This window comes from Rhamphochromis sp. 'chilingali' (assembly GCF_963969265.1).
Source record: "Rhamphochromis sp. 'chilingali' genome assembly, chromosome: 15".
NCBI classification, from domain to species: domain Eukaryota; kingdom Metazoa; phylum Chordata; class Actinopteri; order Cichliformes; family Cichlidae; genus Rhamphochromis; species Rhamphochromis sp. 'chilingali'.
Genome location: NC_137942.1, coordinates 20,335,496 through 20,356,645, shown reverse-complemented (window position 1 = coordinate 20,356,645; position 21,150 = coordinate 20,335,496). Strand labels below are relative to the sequence as shown.

Genomic DNA, 21,150 nt, shown 5'->3' with positions numbered 1-21,150 from the left:
CCGCTCCGACAGGTGTAGGCCTTTCAGGCTCCGGGCTTCCTTGTAAAGGGATCGAAAGCCTCTGGTCGATATGGACTCTCGAGTTGGGTAAGATTTCATTTATGCTTATTCCAAACAGGAGATATACTCACTGTTGCCCTTAGCGATAGTGCAGGAAAACACGAATAAATAAGATGGTGGAATATGATGTCTTCTCTGTTTTGTGCGTGTGGTGTAAAAAAAAGTAGCAGGGCTGATATTGTAGTACTCTTTCAGCAGGTTTCTCACACGTGGATTAAGTTCCTTGTCCCAAAATCTATGAAAATCTGAATTCATGTTCATCTGGGGTGTTTGTCACCACCACAGGGAGACAGTGGAGATGGAGCCTCAAGCTCAAGACCCCTTGATTAAGACAAGGCTGAATCCATGTCCAGGAGAAATGCCACCTAGCATGTTAACATATGAAATACGTCTTCTAATCTTTCTCTGTTTTTAATTTATCTTTATGCTCCGATATTGTTGTGTTCACCATGAAGTCAGTTTATAACACTGATCGATCCACAATTAAGTGCTTTTGTGTTGCATGTATGTTCATATATGAAGTATAGATAGATTTGTAAATTTTAATATAATATTTAACATTTCAAGGTTAAAAGGCAAAAAAATGTTACTAAGAAGGCGTGCAAAATATTTGTGTATTGGCCCTATTAAAAACCTAAACAAAAGTGCTTGTATGAATGAGGCAAGTTGTGTAAAGTGCTTTGATTACTCAGAGTAAAAAAGTGCTATATAAGAACCAGTCCATTTACAACCCACCCATGTTTAGGTATTATTTTCTTGACCAAAAAACAAATGAATGTTTGTGGATCATAATAGAGCAGAGAATCAGGCTGCTGCCACCTAGAGGTTTATTAAAATACAGTAAAAATACTGCTACACTGGACATTTTTTGTGAACACGTAAAAACATTGCTGTGCTCTTATGAGGTAAAATGATAGAAATACAAAAATAACCAAAACCAAAAAAAAGTAAAAAAAAACCCTGTCACATTTCAAAACCAGCCTAAATCATTACAGAAATATTCAAACACACACACACACACACACACACACACACACACACACACACACACACACACACACACACACACACAGTTACTCAAGGCAGAATGCTTTTTTTTTTTTTTTTTTTTACACTATGATGATCTCATAGTTTAATGTTGAGCCAGGGTCTACAAACACAGCAAAGAGACTGAGCTGTTAACCAGACGGTGAGCTCAGGTGGAGTGAAGGAAAATGTTTTCCTAGCCTTCAAAACAGCACCACCCATTACTGTGATCACCAGTAAAACCTTTAATTGGGAAAAAGCTGGTGGGAGTCCTTCATCAAACCACCTGATCAATAGATTCCAATGTGAAGAAAAGAGAACGTTGGCATTATTTTGACAGATTTAAAGTGAAATATATACAATATTTCTATTCATGATATTCTATAAATATTTACAAATATGAAAATAAAAGCTTTGTTTTTGCAGGCCAAAAAACATGTACATGGACCACTAAAATTCTGAGCTGCTGATCTGGTCTGTTCAGTAGCACAAAATTTTGCAGTGCACAGGGTAAGCTATAGAATGGCGATAAGCTCGCTTCTCTTCATTGCAGCCAGCACATTCTTCTTTAATAACTTATGGACGCACAAACTGACTCACTGACTAGCACACTTAGACATACAGACACATAAAAACACATACACATGAGCATACACCAACTATGTCTTTCAGGAGATACAAACACCCACATCCAGCCATCTGCCATGACCTGTTGTGGGTGAGGGGTGGGAGATAGGATTAAAAAAAAAAGTTCACAAAATCTTTTGAATTTTTTTTTTCTTTATTATCTGAAGTTTTTATTTTTCGCTGACTAAAACATTTTTTTTTCACAACTAGTTTTAATTTCCAGTTTGGAACACAGATAACTAAAACAAAAGTTTTTATAGTTTTCAGTTCAAGGCAGAAAGCTGTCTCAGAATGAAACCTTTCATTGATAAAGCTAGTTTGCAGTGAAGGTTGTACGTTTCCTTTTTTTTTTTTTCTTTTTTTTTTTTAAATTGACATTTTGGAATCACTATACAATACCATCAACTTCAGCAATTTGTCAGTATATATATATATATATTTTTTTTTCTTTCTATATTTAAACAACTAAAATATCCATACAATAAGAATGAAAGAAGAAGAAGAAAAAGAAAAGAAATAGAAGCAAAACAGGAAACAATAAATAAATAAAAAATACATAAGGAAAAAGAAAAATAATTAAATAAATGTAGGGAGTGTGTTTTTGTTTCCATTAATGTAACTAATATTTCCTCTAGTCTTCTAGTAGTTAACAAAGTCAAAATCTAAAGCAAAAACTGGCCTGCGTTTTTTAATGTAGTTCATCCATTTCTTCCATCGTGATACAAACAGGTCCCTCTTGTATTTCACATCTGCTGTCATTTTCTACATTCTGTAAATGTCCATTGTGATGTTCATCCACATGTTCATAGTTGGGCTCTCTGAAGAAAGCCATTTTTTTGTGATGGCTTTTTTGCCTGCTGCCAGTAAAATATTAAACAAGTATTTATCGTTCTTTGTCCATCCTTCTGCCATAAGTCCAAAAAATTGAGTTTTACTTTCCAAAGGTAAATATCTTCCAAATGTCTCTTGTGTTGCTGCATGTATTCCCTTCCGATAAGTTTTAATAACGTGACAGTCTCAGAAAATATGATAGTGATTTGCATTTGTAAAGGCAGAATGTTTTCATGCAAATACATATTAGTCCTTCAGCTAAAAAAAGATCCCATAAGCATTTTTATGAGCTGCTGCATTCACCAGACATGAAAGTAGTGACTGTCACCAGCATGTTGCATACGTTTCCTACTTTAAATCCTTTCAAAAACACAACTGTTTGTTTTATTGTTTATGTACAACTGTTTCTATCTTCTGAACAGCAAAGCTGGTTCAGAAAACAAGTATAGGGAGGCACTAGGAGGATGATACAATATAAATACATAGTTAAAACAACTTTTCAAAGGTTTACTGAATATAAAGACATAAAATCCAAGGATAACGCTGTTCATGGCTCTGGTTGCTTTAGTTTTTTGTCTTTGTACTTTTCTTTCTATTTGAATTTTGTCCTTTCTCAAACAACTTCCTTCTGACCACCATGCTCACACCCCCGTGTCTTGTTCCTCCTCCTCCTCCTCCTCGTCCTCCTCCTGGGAAAGGAGCCGGTAATGTTCGTTGCCCACCGACAGGAAGGCAGGCCTGGGATGAACCTCGTCTTCCCTGAAGTGGACAGGTTGGAAATGGGAATCTGGCTGCTCGGTAGAGCTGCACTTGGTGTACAACTCGCGACGCATTTCCTGGCCGACTTCAACCTGGGAGGGAGTGCTACGGACCCAGCGGTTCTTCACTAAGGAATAGATGTAGCTGACAGGTACAGGCAAGCTGGCAAACACTATAAGCATGATGATCATAGCCAGGGCCCAGCCAGGGTACTCAAGAGTCATCTCAGAAGCCTGAAGAGGCAGAGACACAGAGCTTAAGAGTGACAAACACCGGCAGAATTACCTTTGGCTGTTAGATAAATGTTTACTTGTGGGATTAAAAGGAGCTATAAAATTAAAAAGATAAGAGATGGTTAAGCAACTCGTTACCAAAAGCATAAAAATGCAGTTAACAGATAAGCAGGTTGACGCTACAAAAAAATGGCTAACTTCACTATTCTTATGAAGAATAAATACAGAGATATTGTTGTGCTATGTCACAGCAGATGAATCCAAACATAAGTATTTGGATCGCATCTTGGTGTGAGTATAACCACTGCACAGCTGTGCCAATGAAACCACACGCTCTCGTTTACTGATGATTTTGTTACAAGCTTCAGAATGAACGCTCACTGGAAAATATGTCACCAGTCAGCAGGACAACAATCCTAAACATACAGGGAGTCAATATGATGCAGAGGGACAGGTGATGATGAGGTTTAACGCTATAATGTCAGATGAGTTTTTCAGACGTCCACATCATCAGCGTATTTGTTCTTCCCTGCGTAACCTGAATAAACTGCACAAAAATGCCATATGTAGAATAAATATAAACACTCTAGTTCAGGATTCCTAAGGTCAATGTTATTGTCTGACCAAGTGAATCTCCTAATATCAGTATAAATTAAGCACTTTCCATTTGTTGAGCATCACAATAAAGGAAATGAGAATCCAGAACATTGAGATGGTGGTTGCACTGAAGGTCTGTGAGATCATCAGAGTTGATACAAAAAAAGTTTCTTTTCTACTGTTTTGGACACTGTGCTAAAACCACAACATCTTCCAGCATGCATATATGTGTTACACACATGCATATAGTGTGTACTGTGGGTCAGGAGGTTGTCTACTGAAGTGGAGTGGGATGTTTGATCCCAGATTGTCCAGTCTTCAGGACAAATACAATGAATTCTGACTTTCTCCTGATGTATTCATCAGAATGAGTGTGAGTGTTTGGGTGAATAAGGCTTGTGTTAAAAATCACAGTGAGTGCTCAGAGTAGAAAAGAGCTATGCAAACACCACCTGATATTTTAAAATGGTAACTGGCTATTTGAAGTTTAAAATCATGTGATTTGATGAAAAGTTGAAGTCGAACATCTCACCGTGCTTTGATTCCAGGCGGTGTACGTGGGCCCTTTGAAGACCATGCGGAGCAAACTGGCTGCCAGAAGACTGACCATCGCCAGCAAACACACATATTTCCAAAGGTACTTGTACACCACCGGAGGGCGCCATTTGAGCATTATTTCAATATCATCCAGAAAGCTGCAATAATCAAAATGCTTTTCTTAAAATGCATCTTTTCAAACAAACATATAAAGACAAAAAAACCTGTGAAAGTCAGAGATAACGTTGCTTACCGATCTGTTCCATAAACCCACGCCACACTAATGGTTTCAAAAATGACCACAATGACCAAAGGCAGGGTTGCAGAGTAGTCATCAAACATGGTCACAAAATAGTTGCCAGAGCGCTGAGTGAACAGTAATCCAATAATGAACCCCAAAGCACAGCTGGACACTAAAAGACAGAAAACATTTAAAGACCACTTCAAAGACAACAAGACTACATTTATCTCCCATAGTACACCACTGCAGTACGAGAATCTTGCACTTTTTTGGTTTTTATGTAGTTTTATTTAAGAAAAAAATAACAATAAAATACAGCAGCAGAGTTTGAACACATGTCAACTGATGTTCAGTACCCGTGAGTAGGGTTCGGTGATGCCCCAAGAGGCTGAAATTGTCCATAAGAGGTGTGAGGATTCCCTGCATTGTTCCAAACATGGTGCTGAGGCCCAGGTTGAGCAGCATGAGGAAAAACAGGGCGGACCAGAAGGGACTAGCTGGGAAGAAGGCCATCACCTCAGTGAATGCTATGAATGCCAGGCCTGTCCCTTCGACACCCTGAACGCACACAAGATAGTAAGATAGTGGAAATACGTGGGGAAAAAGCAGATCCACTCAGTCTAACAGACAACAAATGTGTGTTAACTGTGATGCTGTTTCCAGAGCTAATCTATACCAGTAAATTACCTGTGCACCTTTGCATAACATGCTCTTTAACACAGAGAATAGGTCTTTTCTTTTTAAATAAAACAAACACCGTGAGATAACATGACTCTTTGTACATCTTGTCCTGTTTCTTTAGTATCTCCTTCTTTAGTATCACAGCTTGCTTTCATTTTTCCTAGAAAACCAGCAAGATACAATTTCCAATACATTTTCATTGTCTTGCCTGCTTGATATTTTATAGCACCTCCTAGATTCTTCGTAGGTCCTGGGAACATCGGCGCTCGGCGCTATAATTGTTACTGAAATGTTCAACTTTGATTTTTGTAACCGACACCTGCAGTTCTTTCATTTATGCAAAGTTGTCTTTAAAACACTTTGTAATCCTGGATGAGTGAAGCAGCACATTAGAAACTCAGTTTAATACCAGTGACTGCTCTTTATTATTGGACATACCTCTTCCTATAATGTATTATAATACAGACCATATATACATAAGAAATCTCAGCTGTTGTCCTAATTTTTACGCATGCTTATAGATGTGTATTCCCATCTTGTTACCGTTTACACGCTACTTGTTCCAGTTTCTTAGATCCCTTAAACTACTGCAAAAACACTACTGTTTTTTTTGTTGTTGTTTTTTTTTACCTTTGACATGTTGACGTTTTAAACTTTGTGCCTCAAGTCGCTTGTTTTTAATCATGTTGTGAAGCAAAGCTGTTGTTATTAATATCTCAAGATTACCTTATTCATCTCCTGCTCCAGACTGCAGTCAGTGATTTTAGGACCCACCATGGAGCTGTAGAGATGGTACCACTCTCTGTATTCAGCTAAAGTCACAGTGCTTACATCTGTCATGTTGAACCATGGCCACCAATGCTGGTTAGATCCACTGGACGCCAATAAGTTTAGTACACTGAGATTTCTGAAAAGGTTAAACACAAAAATAATAATTAAATCTAAGATAACCAATCAAACAAGCAGTCCACCTTAAGATTGTTACGGCAGTTTGCCAATCTCGCTAGTTGGATTTGAATTACCATTTCAATCATGCACAGACATACGTACTCAGCCACACAACGTAGTGCAATGTTCTTGGCACGGAAACCGAGCACGATGAAAACCACTAGAGAGGCCAGCACGGATGTCATGAAGTTGATGCAGGAGACCATCAGAGCATCCCTGTGGCAGTTGTTGTGGACTGGATTGTAGGAGGAGTACGCGATAACAGAACCATAGCCCAGGCCCAGGGCGAAAAACACTTGTGTAGCAGCCTGTCGCCACACCTGCACGTTACCCCAGATCTCCAGCTGCAAATATGACAAAATAAAAGCATCTTTAGGTTTACATTCTTTCGTCAAAGCTTAAAATGTTTTATTATGGTTTTTTTTTTTTTTGTAATCACTGAGGTGTTTGTCTTTTGTTAGTTAAATGAAAATAAAGAAAAGATGTCAAGAAAAAGGAAGAGAGAGAATATTGCTTACCTTAGGATAAAACATGTAGGTGATTCCTTCCAAGGCACCGTCCAACAGTAATCCTCTGATCAGGAAAATAAAAAGCACCACATAGGGAAAAATGGAGGAAAAGTACATCACCTAAGATTGGAAAAAGAAATGGATAATGATTTCAACAGTGCAGCATTTTGTAAAATATGATCATTTGCTTTTCTCAATCTCACTTCACTATTAAAAATTAAAGTTTACCAGTTTACCTGCCAAGCACCAACCCTCAGGTTCCTCAAATTGCATACTTTTATTTTTAAACTTAGTAATTTGAGTGCATACCCAGCAAACACGGTGGTCATGGTACAGCAACAAAAAAACTGAACCGTAAATGTTAGGATGTTTATGGTGTTTTCATGTAAATATTGCATCAGCCTCTCTTACAAGGTGAAAAACACAGATTAGAGTATTGCAAAAAATTGTCTTTTTATTTATTCACAGTAACAGTCGCTTCAAGGTGTTGTTTTTTTGTTTTTTTTGCAAGGCACGGACATGACAATAATAAAAATAACCCCAACAATCACACGGCATGTATGTGGTTTGTACCTTCCTATGAACAAAGACCATGGTAACTTGAATCATCATTGTGGTAAACGTCCACAATGCAGGTTCAACTTTCATTTTGGAGTGATTTGTATGGGCTCAAAATGTGGTCATAAATATTTTGTACTTGTAAATCAGTTTTGTACTTGTAAAAAAGATTTGTATGTGTAAAAAAAAGTTGTGTGTGCGTAAAAAAGATTTGCATGTGCAAAAAAAAAAAAAAAATTGTGCGTGCGTGAAAAAGATTTGTATGTGTAAAAATAAATAAATAAATTGTGCGTGCGTGCGTAAAAAAGATTTGTGTGTGGACTTTGCCAAAAAAACCCTGCAAGTTACAAGTACGAATTTTGACCCTATTTTTCTTCCTTTAAGCTGATTGGTCAATGTCATGTCAATCACAAATTAAACAATCCAATCAGAAAACAGATGGGTTTTAGTGATGGGATTTCCGGCTCTTTTTAGAGACCCGGCTCTTTCGGTTCGGCTCACTAAAAAGAGCCGGCTCACTAAAAAGAGCCGGCTCTTTCGGCTCCGAACCGGCTCTTCAGGTTGTTTTGTTGCTTTAATTTATTTATTATTAACAATAATATAAAATTATGCACAAAAGGAATTACTAATGTAAAAAAAAGTGGTTTTATTTATATATGTTTATATATAAATATATGCGGTGGCCCCTAGAGACAAAACACGTACAAACTCCAAAACACATTTCTAGCATGAACTGAACTTCCAAAGCAGAGCTACTAGATCACTTAAATTACAATTGAAAGCATGTGTGTATTGTTTGTGTATTTATACACAGGCACTCATATATATTCAAATAATTTAAAAAAAAGTTCATTTACCTGTTACTACCACACACCAAATCCGGTCGTTGGTACTTGCTGGCTTGTGTAGCCACAAGATAACAAAAGCTCAACACTGCGCCCAGCATCCTGGAGCACTTCTGTTGTCTTTTGTACGTGTTTTGAGTTTTTATGTGCTTCGGAATTTGTACGTGTTTTGGAGTTTGTACATGCTTCAGAGTTCGTACGTGATTTGAAGTTTGTATGTGCTTTGTCTCTAGGGGCCACCGTAAATATACTTTTATTTATTCACTCCACATAAAATGTAATAAATAAATCATATAATACAAAAATCAACTATTTACATTTCAACTTTTAACTATTTAAATTTTCAGCTTTTTCCTTTTACAAATTTAAAGTGAAAACAACACTGCAAACCACAACACAATTAAATATAAATTATAATATTAAAACAAAAAGAACATGCACATTCTCTGTCATATGGGCCTGCATGAATAAACTTTCTGAATCCTTTATCATCTGCAACGTAAAATAGTTGTGGATGATTACTATACCTTTCTAATGTGACGTTGTTCTCCCTGGCTCTCTTTCTCTCCCTCTGGCTCTGTTCCTGTGCTAGTGAGTGTAACTACCGCCCCTCCCCCCCTCTGCCCAGCGTAAAGCACAAGGCTCGCGTGCAGAGTGAAGCGAAAAAAAAGTGCGAGAGAGAGAGAGAGGGTGAGAGAAAGAAAAAAAAACAAACACGTGACGGCTCGCGATAAGGAGCCGGCTCGCGTCGTTCACGTCAAAGAACCGGCTCTAAGAGCCATTTCGTTCGCGAACGACCCATCACTAATGGGTTTGGCTGTCGGAGGGGAACTTTTTTGAACTGCAGGTCATTGAAGGGTAATCTCTATATAAATATCTGATAGCAGTTAGGTCCCCTTACTTTCAGCTGCTGTTGAAAGGATAAAGTTGTGGTATGTCAGTGGTTAGAAATATCATTATTACTTTAGGATTAATTTAACACAATGTCAGGGCTGACCGAGACCATTGCTGTGAGTCACAGTGCGCAGCATAAAAGTCCTTTCACATCGGATGCAGGATGTGCTGCTAATGCTAACTGCTAACTAAAAGCAAAGGATCCAGAATTTGTTGCGCTGGCTGCTGGGCTCTGTGGGTTTTTGCAGCAGCTCTACCTGTACTAGATGCACCTGCTCCTTGTCGTTTTTATCTCTGACTTTATGTCCTCTACAAGAGTTTCTGGGTTTTTTTGCTAGTTCTTCAAATGTTCAATAAAAACATGTATGCTAATTCATAATGAAGAAAGCTTTGTAATGAAGACTGTCATTTCCAAAACACTGCCCCCCCTGCGGTCCGCAGCGCTGTTGGAAAGGCTGTGGAAGTCCCTGTATTAAACACGTAGTCCTGTGACACAAAAATCACCAAACTCGGACGACCACAGACTGTTTTCCTTCGTGGTGATGAAGGAAAACGCTGGGTTGGCATGTAAAAGGGCATTTATTCCCTTCAAAGGCCTGCAGTTCAAAAAAAGCACCCCTCCGACAGCCAAACCCATCTGTTCTCTGATTGGATTGTTACATTTGTGATTGACATGACATTCACCAATCAGATGAAAGGAAGAAAATAGGGTCAAAATTCGTACTTGTAACTTGCAGGGTTTTTTTTGGCTAAGTCCACACACAAATCTTTTTTACGCACACACAAATCTTTTTTACACACACACAAATCTTTTTTACACATACAAATCCTGATTTACAAGTACAAAACTGATTTACAAGTACAAAATATTTATGACCACATTTTGAGCCCATAGGATTTTCCACCATAACTAGACATTGAGAAAAGGCTGTCAGCCAACAGTTATCAAATGTCAACATATTTACTGGGTAAGTGCAACATTTGGCTCAAGGTTATACAGCCAAATGTAAAACTGTGGTTGTCATCTTAGCCATTCTACCCAAGTTGATCACACAAAGCGCCTCCTACTGCAACTCTCATTCACACAATGCTTTTACCTTTGCTTTAACACTTTTTCTAACATTCACAGAGATACATCAGGAGCAACTCTGGGTTCATAATCCTGCCAAGATTACCTTGACATGAAGCCTGGAAGAGCTACCAACATTTCGATTTGTAGACATCCTGCTCCATCCTGCTGAGCCACTGTGAGAAGGTCCCACTAAAAATATTTCTGCCCATTTTGGAAGATGCGTTGTCAGTGCAGGTGTCCATGTTTAAGATGGCTAGCTAACATCAGCAGCTTTTTCCCAGCCATTGATTTTGCGTGTCTGTTTCTTAGTGTTAATGTGTACTAAAATGTTATAATCACTGTAGAAGATTATAGTACTGTCAGATACACAAAAAGTTTAGAATAATTGAAAATGCAGTTACTAATTTCCATCGAATACATTTAAGACAAGCTGTCAAGTAAGCACAGTGAATATATGGAAAAATACTAATGTAAGTGGGAACATGGCGTGTCTGAGCCCGCGCTGGAATGGTAGCGCTGGGCAGGATGGCTGCTGTGTTTGCTTCGGATTACTCCTCACCCCCCACCCGACCCTGTGGCTTGTCACGTGTTCCGTAATGTTGTGCTGTGGACATTTATGTGCTTTTTTGTGCAGAGGAGTTTTTTTATTTCCTGTTCTCATGCTGTCCTCCCACAGGAGCCCAGCATGAGTAGAGGTCTCTTTTTTTCTCTTGTACTTTCCCATTGTAGTGTATATTTCAGTGTTTGTTTTCTGTAACGCTACGGATCTCCAACCTGAGGCAGAAAAGGAGCGAGCTGCAGCTTATGTTTAACTGAGAGATAACACTAACATTAACACAAACACTTTATATTTGTGTGCTAACGGTGGGACTGGTGTTCATGTACCTTTGCAGAAGACTTGATGCCCTTTATCATTGCCAAGGCAACAATTGCCCAAGCAGCCAATAAACAGCCTGTCATGATGGGGTTAAACTCTCCAGATTCTTCAATGGAATTTGTGATGTTGAGAGCTTTCCGAAACCAGAAATACGACGTTGGGGAGCTGCTTGCGCATTCTTTCACTGTTGAATGAGAAAAGAAAACCCTGTAGGCTTCATCAGACATCACTTCATTTCACTCGGTCATGTGATTACCTGTGTCATTGGAGGTTACATTCGTTGGACACTTCTCCCATGGCAGAGGATACTGAAAGGAGTTACCCATGTAGAACAGGCTCCATGCAATGATAACGTTATAGTACAAAGCCACATAAAAACAGACCTGGGGAAGAAGAAAGCATTTATATCAATAAATAATCAGTATTATTAATCATATTATTAAAATATGCTGCAAATTGTTTGCAGCTTCAGTGTAATGCTGTGATTTCTTTTATACTTGTAGCCTACAAGTAAAGGCTAACCCAGGGAATGTAGCCATAAGGTTCGACATTGACCTTAACAATGACAAACAGAGGTTAGGTCTATTTAAAGAAAAATAAACACGCTTTATAAAAACCACAGGCTATCTAGTCGTAGATTTCTGTTGTGTGTGCGGACAAAAACGTTCTTGGGTACTCTGTGTTTTCCCCAACTTGTTACGCAATCAACTGCCAGCACAGACGCACAGCACACTACCTTTCTCATGTTACAGCATGGGTGTGCGTGAGTATATACACACACATGCAGCTTGGCTAAGGTGTTTACAGAAAGGTGATAAAGGCGGTGACACGTGATGCAGGATTGGGGCCAGATAAGTGAAGGTGAAGAGATTAAAAATACTGACCCCGGTGCTACTTTTGAAACCCAGACTTGGAAAAAGCAAGTCAGCTGTCAAACAACAGCAGCCTTATCAGAACACACAGCTACATGAACGTAAACAGAAAAAGGTCTCAGACAGAAAAAAAAGAAAATGCTCACCATGCAGCTGGAGTAGCCGATCCCTCCCAGCTTTGGAGAGATGTGCTTCCATACACCAATGCTGCCCTGTCGAATGCTTTGACCAGCAGCCAGCTCCATAAAAAACAGTGGAACTCCCACAACCACCAAAAGAAAAACATACAGCAGCATGAAGGCGCCTGGAAGGAACAAAGGAGGAGATATATTTTAAAGGCAAACCCAAAGTCACCTGTAGTTCCAGAGGGAAAAAAAACTTTGCATTTGCACATGTTACAGGCAAACACAGTCTAACTAAGCACATTAAAAAAAACAACAGTTTTTGGCTTTTTTTTTAAACACAAACTCATAATTTGCCATTGAAGCTGGAAAAAATAAGCAAATTTATATGTCAGCAACCTCTCTAAAAGATGCTTGGAGTCTCATGTTCTAACCAAACATGCTGCATGCATGTGTTGTAAAGCTAGAAATAAAATATGGTTTAGAGTTCTACTCTTCTCTAGAAAGAAAAGTCAGTTTCACACAGTGACATTCGCAGGATCTCGTGTGCTCGTGTGTAATTTACGTTGAGCAGGCTAACCACGTTATTACATTAATGCATGTAAGGTGAACTAGCAAACACCATCATAGCTACATGCGGCTGTCTTCTTGTTTGATGGCAGACACTCCCTTCACCCTGGCCAAAAAGGCTAAAATGACCAAAGAAAAAGTGGAAAACAGTTAAACATGAGAGGTTTTTGGACAAAGTTTGTGTTTTTTCCATTGTTTAAGCACTGCTTCCAGCCAAGAGTGATACCATATATGCCCCATAGCTGCAGAAAAGGCACACATTGTTATCTTTTTACAAAAAACAGCTGAACATGAGAGGTTTTTGGACCAATTTTGTGTTCTCCATGTTGCATTGCTTTGGCACCAAAACAGCTACTAAGTTAATAACTTAAACCTGTAAGTTAATCTTGTCTTAACACTCACCACCTCCATTTTGATGGCAGAGGTATGGAAATCTCCACACATTCCCTAAGCCCACACTGAAGCCCACCTGGGCTAGCACATACTGAATCTTAGAATCCCATGCTGGACGGTCTCCGTCGTCTGTCGCAGCTTCATCGGGACCATCCACAGCTGTGAGCTGAGTTTGGGACCGGCCTTCTTCCATCCAGGTTCTGCCCTCGCTGCCGTCCAGCGGAGGCTTTTCTGTCTTGTTATAAAGAGAAGAAGTAATATGATGAACTAAACCGATTATCAGTTGAAGCTTCATCCTGACGTGTAAGTCTGCACAAAGTCATTGTAGTTATGCTGAGCAAATATGTGTGGCAACAGACTACTCTGTGCACAAAATTATGTAAGGAAAGAATTAAATTATGATGGAAGAACCTTTATCACAAATTTATCAGGGACAACAAAGAGGAAAAGCACTTGCTGTTATGTTGTCATGTTGTCAAAGGTTATATCACTACTCCTTATCAGTGTGAAAACACAGCAGTGAGACAATGCATTACGTAATCCAACATTAAGGCATTATCTTTACTCTAACTCGTCATTCTCCCATCACTACGTCAGATGTATAAAGAAATGCTAATGCAGACACTGAATTTCCTACTGATGCTCTTTTACGTTAAAGTCATTCAACTGGCATATTTAGCACTGAGGTGAAGGCCAACTGTGACTGACCTTTCAAAATGCTTCATCAGTACACCCAGGTGTTAGCAATTCATTAGCAAGACTGACATAATGGCAGGTTTAAATGCATATAGAATGCATAAATAATGGATGTGTGTTACTTACTGTGCTCTTTCTTATTATGAAATTATCCAGATAAAAAACTTTGTTGCATCACCTCAATTCTCTTTCATTTAATGTAAACACCAGGGTCATGGTGTGCATTTCAGGGGGAAAAAAAGCATTCAGCTGAATCACCGCCACACTGAACACTAAATGTCAGCTCAGATGAAAGTGACGGATCCAAAATGGCTTAACACAAGCCAAGCTGGCTTCAGAACATGACCTCTCCTGGTATCAGCTGGTTAGAATGGAAAATTACAAGACCCAGAAAGAGTTCATGGCTGTTCAAAACACACGGCCGGATAGGGCAGGTGATTTCAGAAATATCCATGCCCACATGCATAGAGTGTGAGACTGTGACAAATATATGCATGCACAAATAGAAAGGAGGGGAAAGTGGGGCGGACAGAAGCCATACAGTGATGTGTGGTTGGGAGTGGGAGGGAGAAATCCGCTGGGAGGTGTTAGGCTTGCATTGGTTCATACTGTGGGTGGTGCTGAGGTGCATGGGTAAACCACAAAGTGGGTACAGTTGGTAATAATATAGGAAAAAAGTTAGGGTTAGGGCTATCAGGGTATGCTGAACAAATAATTAAAAAGTCAACAGCTTGATTAAGCTTCAAGGATCCATGTGTTTGAGCTATAAACTATACTGAAAAAGTCTGCTTCACACACTCCTGTGAGTTCATTTGATCACTTACCTTAGAGCAAACACACTTTTCTATAGAGCTGAAGTGACTAGTAGATTATTTGATTGGTCAACTCCTTGGAAAATTTAGCAGTACATGGAATATACTGTTATGATTTACTTGATTATTAAAAGGTGACCTTAACATTTTTGAAGTAGCATAGGATCATCTTGTCTGAGAGCAGAACAAAAGGTAGCCGGCTTCCAAAGAGGAGCTTTGAATGTCCTTCAAGAAGAGTGGAGAAATATTCCTGAAGACTACTTAAAGAAATTACAGATAAGGTAAAATATGAGAACTCAGACTGCGTTGATGAATAAAGATGGTCATTGACTGTTAAGCTCATTAGAATTGTACAAACTCTGTTTTTGCCTTATAAACTGTACTTCCATGTATGTTTACATGTTTCAATAAATCACTGCAAATACTTTCTACTAGTGATCATGCCATAGCCCTGACACTACACACTGCCCTGTCACACCTGGAGAAGAGAGACACGTATGTGAGGATGCTGTTTGTAGATTACAGCTCAGCATTCAATACCATCGTTCCCTCGAAGCTGGACAGGAAACTGCAGGATCTAGGACTGAGCAGCTCCCTCTGCAGCTGGATCCTTAGCTTCCTGTCTGACAGACGCCAAGTGGTCAGAATGGGCAGCATCACCTCATCCCCCATCACACTGAACACTGGTGCTCCACAGGGGTGTGTACTGAGCCCTCTCCTGTACTCACTCTACACCTACGACTGCACAGCCACTAACAGCTCCAACATCATTGTGAAGTTTGCGGACGACACTACAGTGGTGGGTCTTATCACCAATGGTGATGAGACAGCTTACAGGGAGGAGGTCAGCGCCCTGACCCACTGGTGTCAAGACAACCATCTCACCCTCAACGTCGCAAAGACAAAGGAGTTGATAGTGGACTTCCGGAGGTGCAGAGAAGTACACACCCCCATCACCATCAACGGCGCTGCTGTGGAGAGAGTGAGCAGCTTCCGGTTCCTTGGCGTACACCTGGCTGAGGATCTTACGTGGTCAGTACACACAAACAAAACAGTGAAGAAGGCGCAGCAGCGCCTCTTCTTTCTCAGGAGACTGAAAAGATTCGGCATGAGCCCCCGCATCCTCAGGACCTTCTATCGCTGTGCCATTGAGAGCATCCTCACTGGATGCATCACCACCTGGTATGGCAACAGCACCGCCTACAACTGCAAAGCTCTCCAGCGAGTAGTGCGGTGCTCTGAACGGATAATTGGAGGTGAGCTTCCCTCCCTCCAAGACATCTACAGGAAGCGGTGCCTGAGGAAAGCGGGGAGGATCATCAAGGACTCCAGTCACCCCAGCCATAAACTGTTCAGACTGCTTCCATCAGGAAGGAGGTTCTGCAGCATCCGGTCCCGTACCAGCAGACTGAGAGACAGCTTCTTCCATCAGGCCATCAGACTGCTGAACACGTCATAGACACCTCAGCTTCACTACTGGAACTTCAACATTATGCACTCCACACTGTATATAAATGCCACTTGTTTTGCACATATTCAACTCTGTATATTTTATATATTTTATTATTATTATTATTATTTTATTTTATTTTTTTACTATTTAATTTGTAAAAATGTGTATACACACACACACACACACACACACACACACACACACACACACACACACACACGTAGGAAAATATTTAGTATACACATCCAGAAATGCATATACTATTATATATTGTACATATATTTATTAGTTTCAGGTTGGCCATTCTTGTATTTTGCTCGTTTGTGTTGTTGTGTTTGCACATCTCTGTTGCTTGTGGGGCTCGCACACAAGAATTTCACTCGCATGTGCTGTGCCAGTGTGCCTGCACATGTGATGTGACAATAAAAAGTGATTTGATTTGATTTGATTTGAAACAAAGAAATGAGGTTGGCTCAAGACTTTTACACATTACTACATCTCTCTAACATCAAAACAAGTCATCGGCATGAGCCTGCAAGTACAAGTTGATACTGTTCAACTCTTCAGTGTTTCACTGTCTTTGCTATTATGAAACCACAAGAACATAACAAGTCTGTATTAGGTTTTTTAATTTACTGAAAAAGATTATCAATATATACACATTTGACAAATGAGAGGGTTTTGTATTTGTATTCAATGGTTATTTCCACTTCTGGCTGATATGTTTCTAATTTTGAACACATTTTCCCACTTTAAAATACATAATGCAGTGTCTCTCAAAATAACTACTGGGTTTCTCCCCCCTTTCCTTTTTGCTATACTTGGTTAACCCTAATTGTCCTCCTTTCACCAACAAACCCCAACACACACACACACACACACACACACACACACACACACAAGCACACACCAGCACACACACAAGCACACGTGCACTGGTTGTAAATTTGTGTCTCCTGGTCAGTGAGCATCTGTCCCAGGAACTGTTTGGGAAACAAGGAACCACTCTTCTATGTTTCTACTCTGGATAAAATCATGCAGCAGTGGTTCAGCCGTCCCTAAGGTGTAGAATTACTCAGTGAAGAAGCTCGATCATGACAGCCACATGTGAGACCAACGTACTCCAAATCAACGCCGGCAAGACAAAGGAGATGATCATAGATTTCAGCAGGAAGTCACCCCCTACAACACCGGTGAACATCCAAGGGAAAGACATTGAGATAGTGGACTCTTATAAGTACCTGGGTGTTCACCTCAACAATAAACTGAACTGGACTACAAATACAGACATCCTGTATAAGAAGGGCCAGAGTCGACGCCACCTGCTGAGGAGACTGAGGTCCTTCGGAGTCTGCAGGACTCTGTTAAGGACATTCTATGACACTGTGGTAGCATCTGCCGGGGGAGTGGATGCAGGGACAGGGACAGGAGCAGGATTGACAAACTGGTGCGGAGGTCTAGCTCCGTGCTGGGATGTCCCCTGGAGTCTGTGGAGGTGGTTGGCGAGAGGAGGATGTTAGTAAAGCTGACATCCATCATGAACAACCCACATCACCCACTGCATGAGTATGTGAGTGGGCTGAGCAGCTCCTTTAGTCAGAGACTGAAACACCCTCGCTGCAGGAAGGAGCGCTTTCGCAGATCATTCATCCCAACAGCAGTTAGACTCTATAACTCCTCAATCACAATGTCATAAGTCACTGGACACTGTGAACATCCACGGTCACCACTTCATGCATAATGGACCTTCCATGTGTATGGACATGTGCAGGTATATATGTATGTATATGTATACATATGTATATTTAGTGTATACATGTGTATGTGTACATGTCTATAAATAGGAATAGTAGTGGTACAATAGCTATATCAAGCTATATAGTTTATGTCTTCCATATTTCCAACCATATCCATAATCACATACTGTGTATGCTACCATTGTATATTATCTTTTTTCATTGATTGTACTTATTTGTATTTTTGTATTTCCTTCTGATATCTGTACCTGAGCTGAGGTGATGCAAAAATTTCCCCATTGTGGGATCAATAAAGTCTTATCTTATCTTATCTTATCTTACATGTTGCTATAACCAAAACTGTAATATGAGCATGACAATTTTCCCTGAATGCAGCTGGCTTTACCATACAGCTTATCACATAAAGGGTTGTTCATTGCTATTTATAATTCAGTTTGAGTAACATAGAGCTATAGATGCTCGTGGCTCCATTGTAAATGTCCAGTTTAAAAACTGATGAAACTGGTGATTAGGATGCTAGAGAGCAGCCTTTCATCTCGGAGGGCGTTTGCATCCACAGATCAGATAAAGGTTTAAGAGCTGTGGCAGATTTTATCATCTGTGCTCAAAGTTTAAGGGACTAAAACAGACACAACCCCCAAAACAAAACAAAAAGAAGATAAAGAGAGACTTTAAAAAAAGTTAATGACTGTATATTTGGCTGCAGCTTGCTATATGCAGCAAACCATACTGTATGTCACTGGGTTTAAGTTTGGTTGTGTAGGTGCTGCTCAACATATAAACAATGAGTGCATTCTTGTGTAAGAATGTATAGGGGGGCTTAATCATAGTGCGGTAGCATACAGCCCTAACGCACACATGACTCATTACATAACTGACAAAGGAACCAGCCAGCAGTATGCAGTGCAAACAATAGTAATAACAAGACCCGTTTTTTCGCTGGAAAAAAAGTATGACTGAGATTAGAGCTCACAAAGCCACACTATTAAAGAATAACAGTCGAATAACGATGTGCTGTGGACATACCATGCTGACAGCACGGTCCCACTGAGGAGTAGAGTTTCCAGCAGTCCTGGTGTTAGTTTCTCTGCTCGTCTTCCCACAGGGCTTCTTTTAAAATAGTTTCCTTTTCGTTGTTTCTGATAACAATCGGGGTAGCAGATAAAATTTATACGGGGACAAAAGCCTTGACCAGGTTTGACAACTTGCGGACACGTTTACGAGAGCTGGAACAAACCGTGGTCAACAAGTCAAGAAGAAACGAAGGAGAGGAGCTGAGCCAATGGGAAGACCGAAGGGGCTGAGCTGCCCTTCCCCAAAATGGGAAGCGGGGCTTGACAACACAAGAATACACACTGCTGCTGGATTACTGTGTGGAACCTGCACGGCTTGACAGTGAGCACACTGAACTCTCACACTTGACTTAATTATAGGCTGCAGTCATGCGCAGAAATAAAAGTCATTAGTAGATTAATTAAAGCTCAGCCAGAGAGCGCAGAAGAGTGCGCCGTCTGTGCCTTACTTTACGCACAGAAATGCACAGAAATCAACAAGTGGCTCATAGTCAGTGTGCATTGGGAATAACTCAGATACTAAACTGCAATACACGGGGTTTTGTAACGAAGCTGTTTTGCGTGAAGTCATTAGCATTTGTAGTTTAAAAAAACCAGCGGGGGTATAGGTTTTCTGAGAAATATTAACATGCTTCAACAGTGCTACTTGAAAAACAATTAGATTGTCACTACAAATAAACAAAACTGTGGGCTCTTTGCATAAAAATGGGTACTGATATTAAATATATATGACATGGATTAGGATTAAAATAAAAACCTGTCTGTGTCCACAAAGCCACTTACGGTATAGTATTATGAATTATTTTTAGTAGTAGAGTAGCTGCACTCCCCCTGGTGGAGAAAATGTGTCACAACGACAACTTATACCAAGTCACCCAAATGGTAATCCACTGACTTGAACGTTGTGGTTCCAGTAGTGCGATTAGAGGAGCAATGAATCAGAGCGGTAATTCAACTGAGCATATTCATGAATCCATAAAGGGAAACATTTAGGCTCTTAAAGGGAGATAAAGCTCATATTTACCTGTTCACATGTTGAAAAGAAAAACAGCCTATTAACATTTTTTAAGGGATAGTTTCATTACATTTGTAATGAAACTATCCCTTAGATAGTTTCATTACACAGAGATTTACACCTCTGTGTAGGGACAGAGATTTACACACTGGACATCTTTGTACTGAAGGAGTAACCATGCAGCTAGAATGCACATTATAAGTGCTCTTCTGCAAGGCAAAGCTCACAGCAGGATAGTAAATCCTAAACTAATTGTACAGCTGAAAATGTCTTGTATTACTCACTATCACATGCAATAATAGATGGAAAGTAAATCTTTTTTTTTTTAGAACAGCCTAAATGTGGAAAATGTCCTGTTGGTACACATGCTTGAAACTGAAAGTGATTGTTGTTTTCTGGCATGAATTCACATTTCAGTGAAAAAAAACAAAACAAGCAAACAAACAAAAACAAAAACTTTGTTCTTATAGGTTGATCTAATCATCACATTAGCTGTCAGTCAGGAAAAGACCATAGGATAGTTTGTTGTGGAAACCACATGGGACACAGTGTCTTTAATCACCAACGTCAGATCACAGAAAGCATCAAACACAGAGTTGATTCTATGCAACCTCGTGCAGTATCAACATGCTGTGCAACAGCCAGGTCAGACATGATGAAATTAGCTGAAATGACCAGCTGGTGTCACTACATTACAGCTTAAAAAGCCTCTGTTCATTTTCTGCTGCATGCCTACCTGCGTAAAGTCAATGTGGAATCCCTTTGTGCTCAGAAATAAAACATTAACCTTAGGGTTGTATTTGTCATCTTACATTTTGTTGTAAACCATCAATATTCACCTTAAGGTTGATAAAGAACCTCAGCCAAGGTGTGAGAGCTAAACAAGGCCTGGTTGAGTTAAGCCTCAAAAGTTGTTTCCTAAAATGTGATTAATTGCAACATTATTCTGTAAATTACAGATTATCTTTTTCAGGCATTAATTCTTTCAGTCATTACACACCAAGTAAAAATTGTGTATAGCGAATGGTTAATAAGTGATTCACTCTTTAACTATTCGCTTTGGTTTCCATTGGGTAACAAGAACCCAAGAAA

General features: G+C 39.7%; 1 protein-coding gene and 1 long non-coding RNA gene across 3 annotated transcripts; one reads left to right on the top strand and one right to left on the bottom strand.

The window, feature by feature from the left end:
• The first annotated feature begins 1 nt into the window (after position 1).
• On the top strand, positions 2 to 11,271 carry LOC308412127. Its single transcript, XR_013974529.1, has 4 exons — positions 2 to 87; positions 3,243 to 3,454; positions 4,682 to 4,770; positions 10,476 to 11,271. It is a non-coding gene; the product is annotated as an uncharacterized lncRNA (long non-coding RNA).
• On the bottom strand, positions 2,284 to 19,252 carry slc6a16a (solute carrier family 6 member 16a). Of its 2 annotated transcripts, none has more exons than XM_080906246.1 (12): positions 18,997 to 19,252; positions 13,345 to 13,483; positions 12,314 to 12,471; positions 11,552 to 11,678; positions 11,304 to 11,479; positions 7,059 to 7,169; positions 6,643 to 6,884; positions 6,319 to 6,499; positions 5,268 to 5,469; positions 4,924 to 5,083; positions 4,666 to 4,828; positions 2,284 to 3,536 (listed from the first exon to the last, which is right to left on the bottom strand). In XM_080906246.1, the coding sequence occupies exons 1-12, from the start codon at positions 18,997 to 18,999 to the stop codon at positions 3,186 to 3,188; spliced, it is 2,013 nt and encodes a 670-aa protein (XP_080762372.1). In that variant the 5' UTR covers positions 19,000 to 19,252; the 3' UTR covers positions 2,284 to 3,185. The 2 variants fall into 2 exon arrangements, with proteins under 2 accessions (XP_080762372.1, XP_080762371.1); XM_080906245.1 differs by having other exon boundaries at positions 13,262 to 13,487; positions 18,997 to 19,248.
• Positions 19,253 to 21,150: the final 1,898 nt, after the last annotated feature.

Coding starts and splice junctions, on each gene's coding strand:
- slc6a16a (XM_080906245.1), bottom strand. Junction 5,084..5,267: donor TCACCGAACCCTACTCACGG/GTACTGAACATC, acceptor TCTGTCTTTTAG/TGTCCAGCTGTGCTTTGGGG. Junction 3,537..4,665: donor CCGCCTGGAATCAAAGCACG/GTGAGATGTTCG, acceptor CTGCCTCTTCAG/GCTTCTGAGATGACTCTTGA.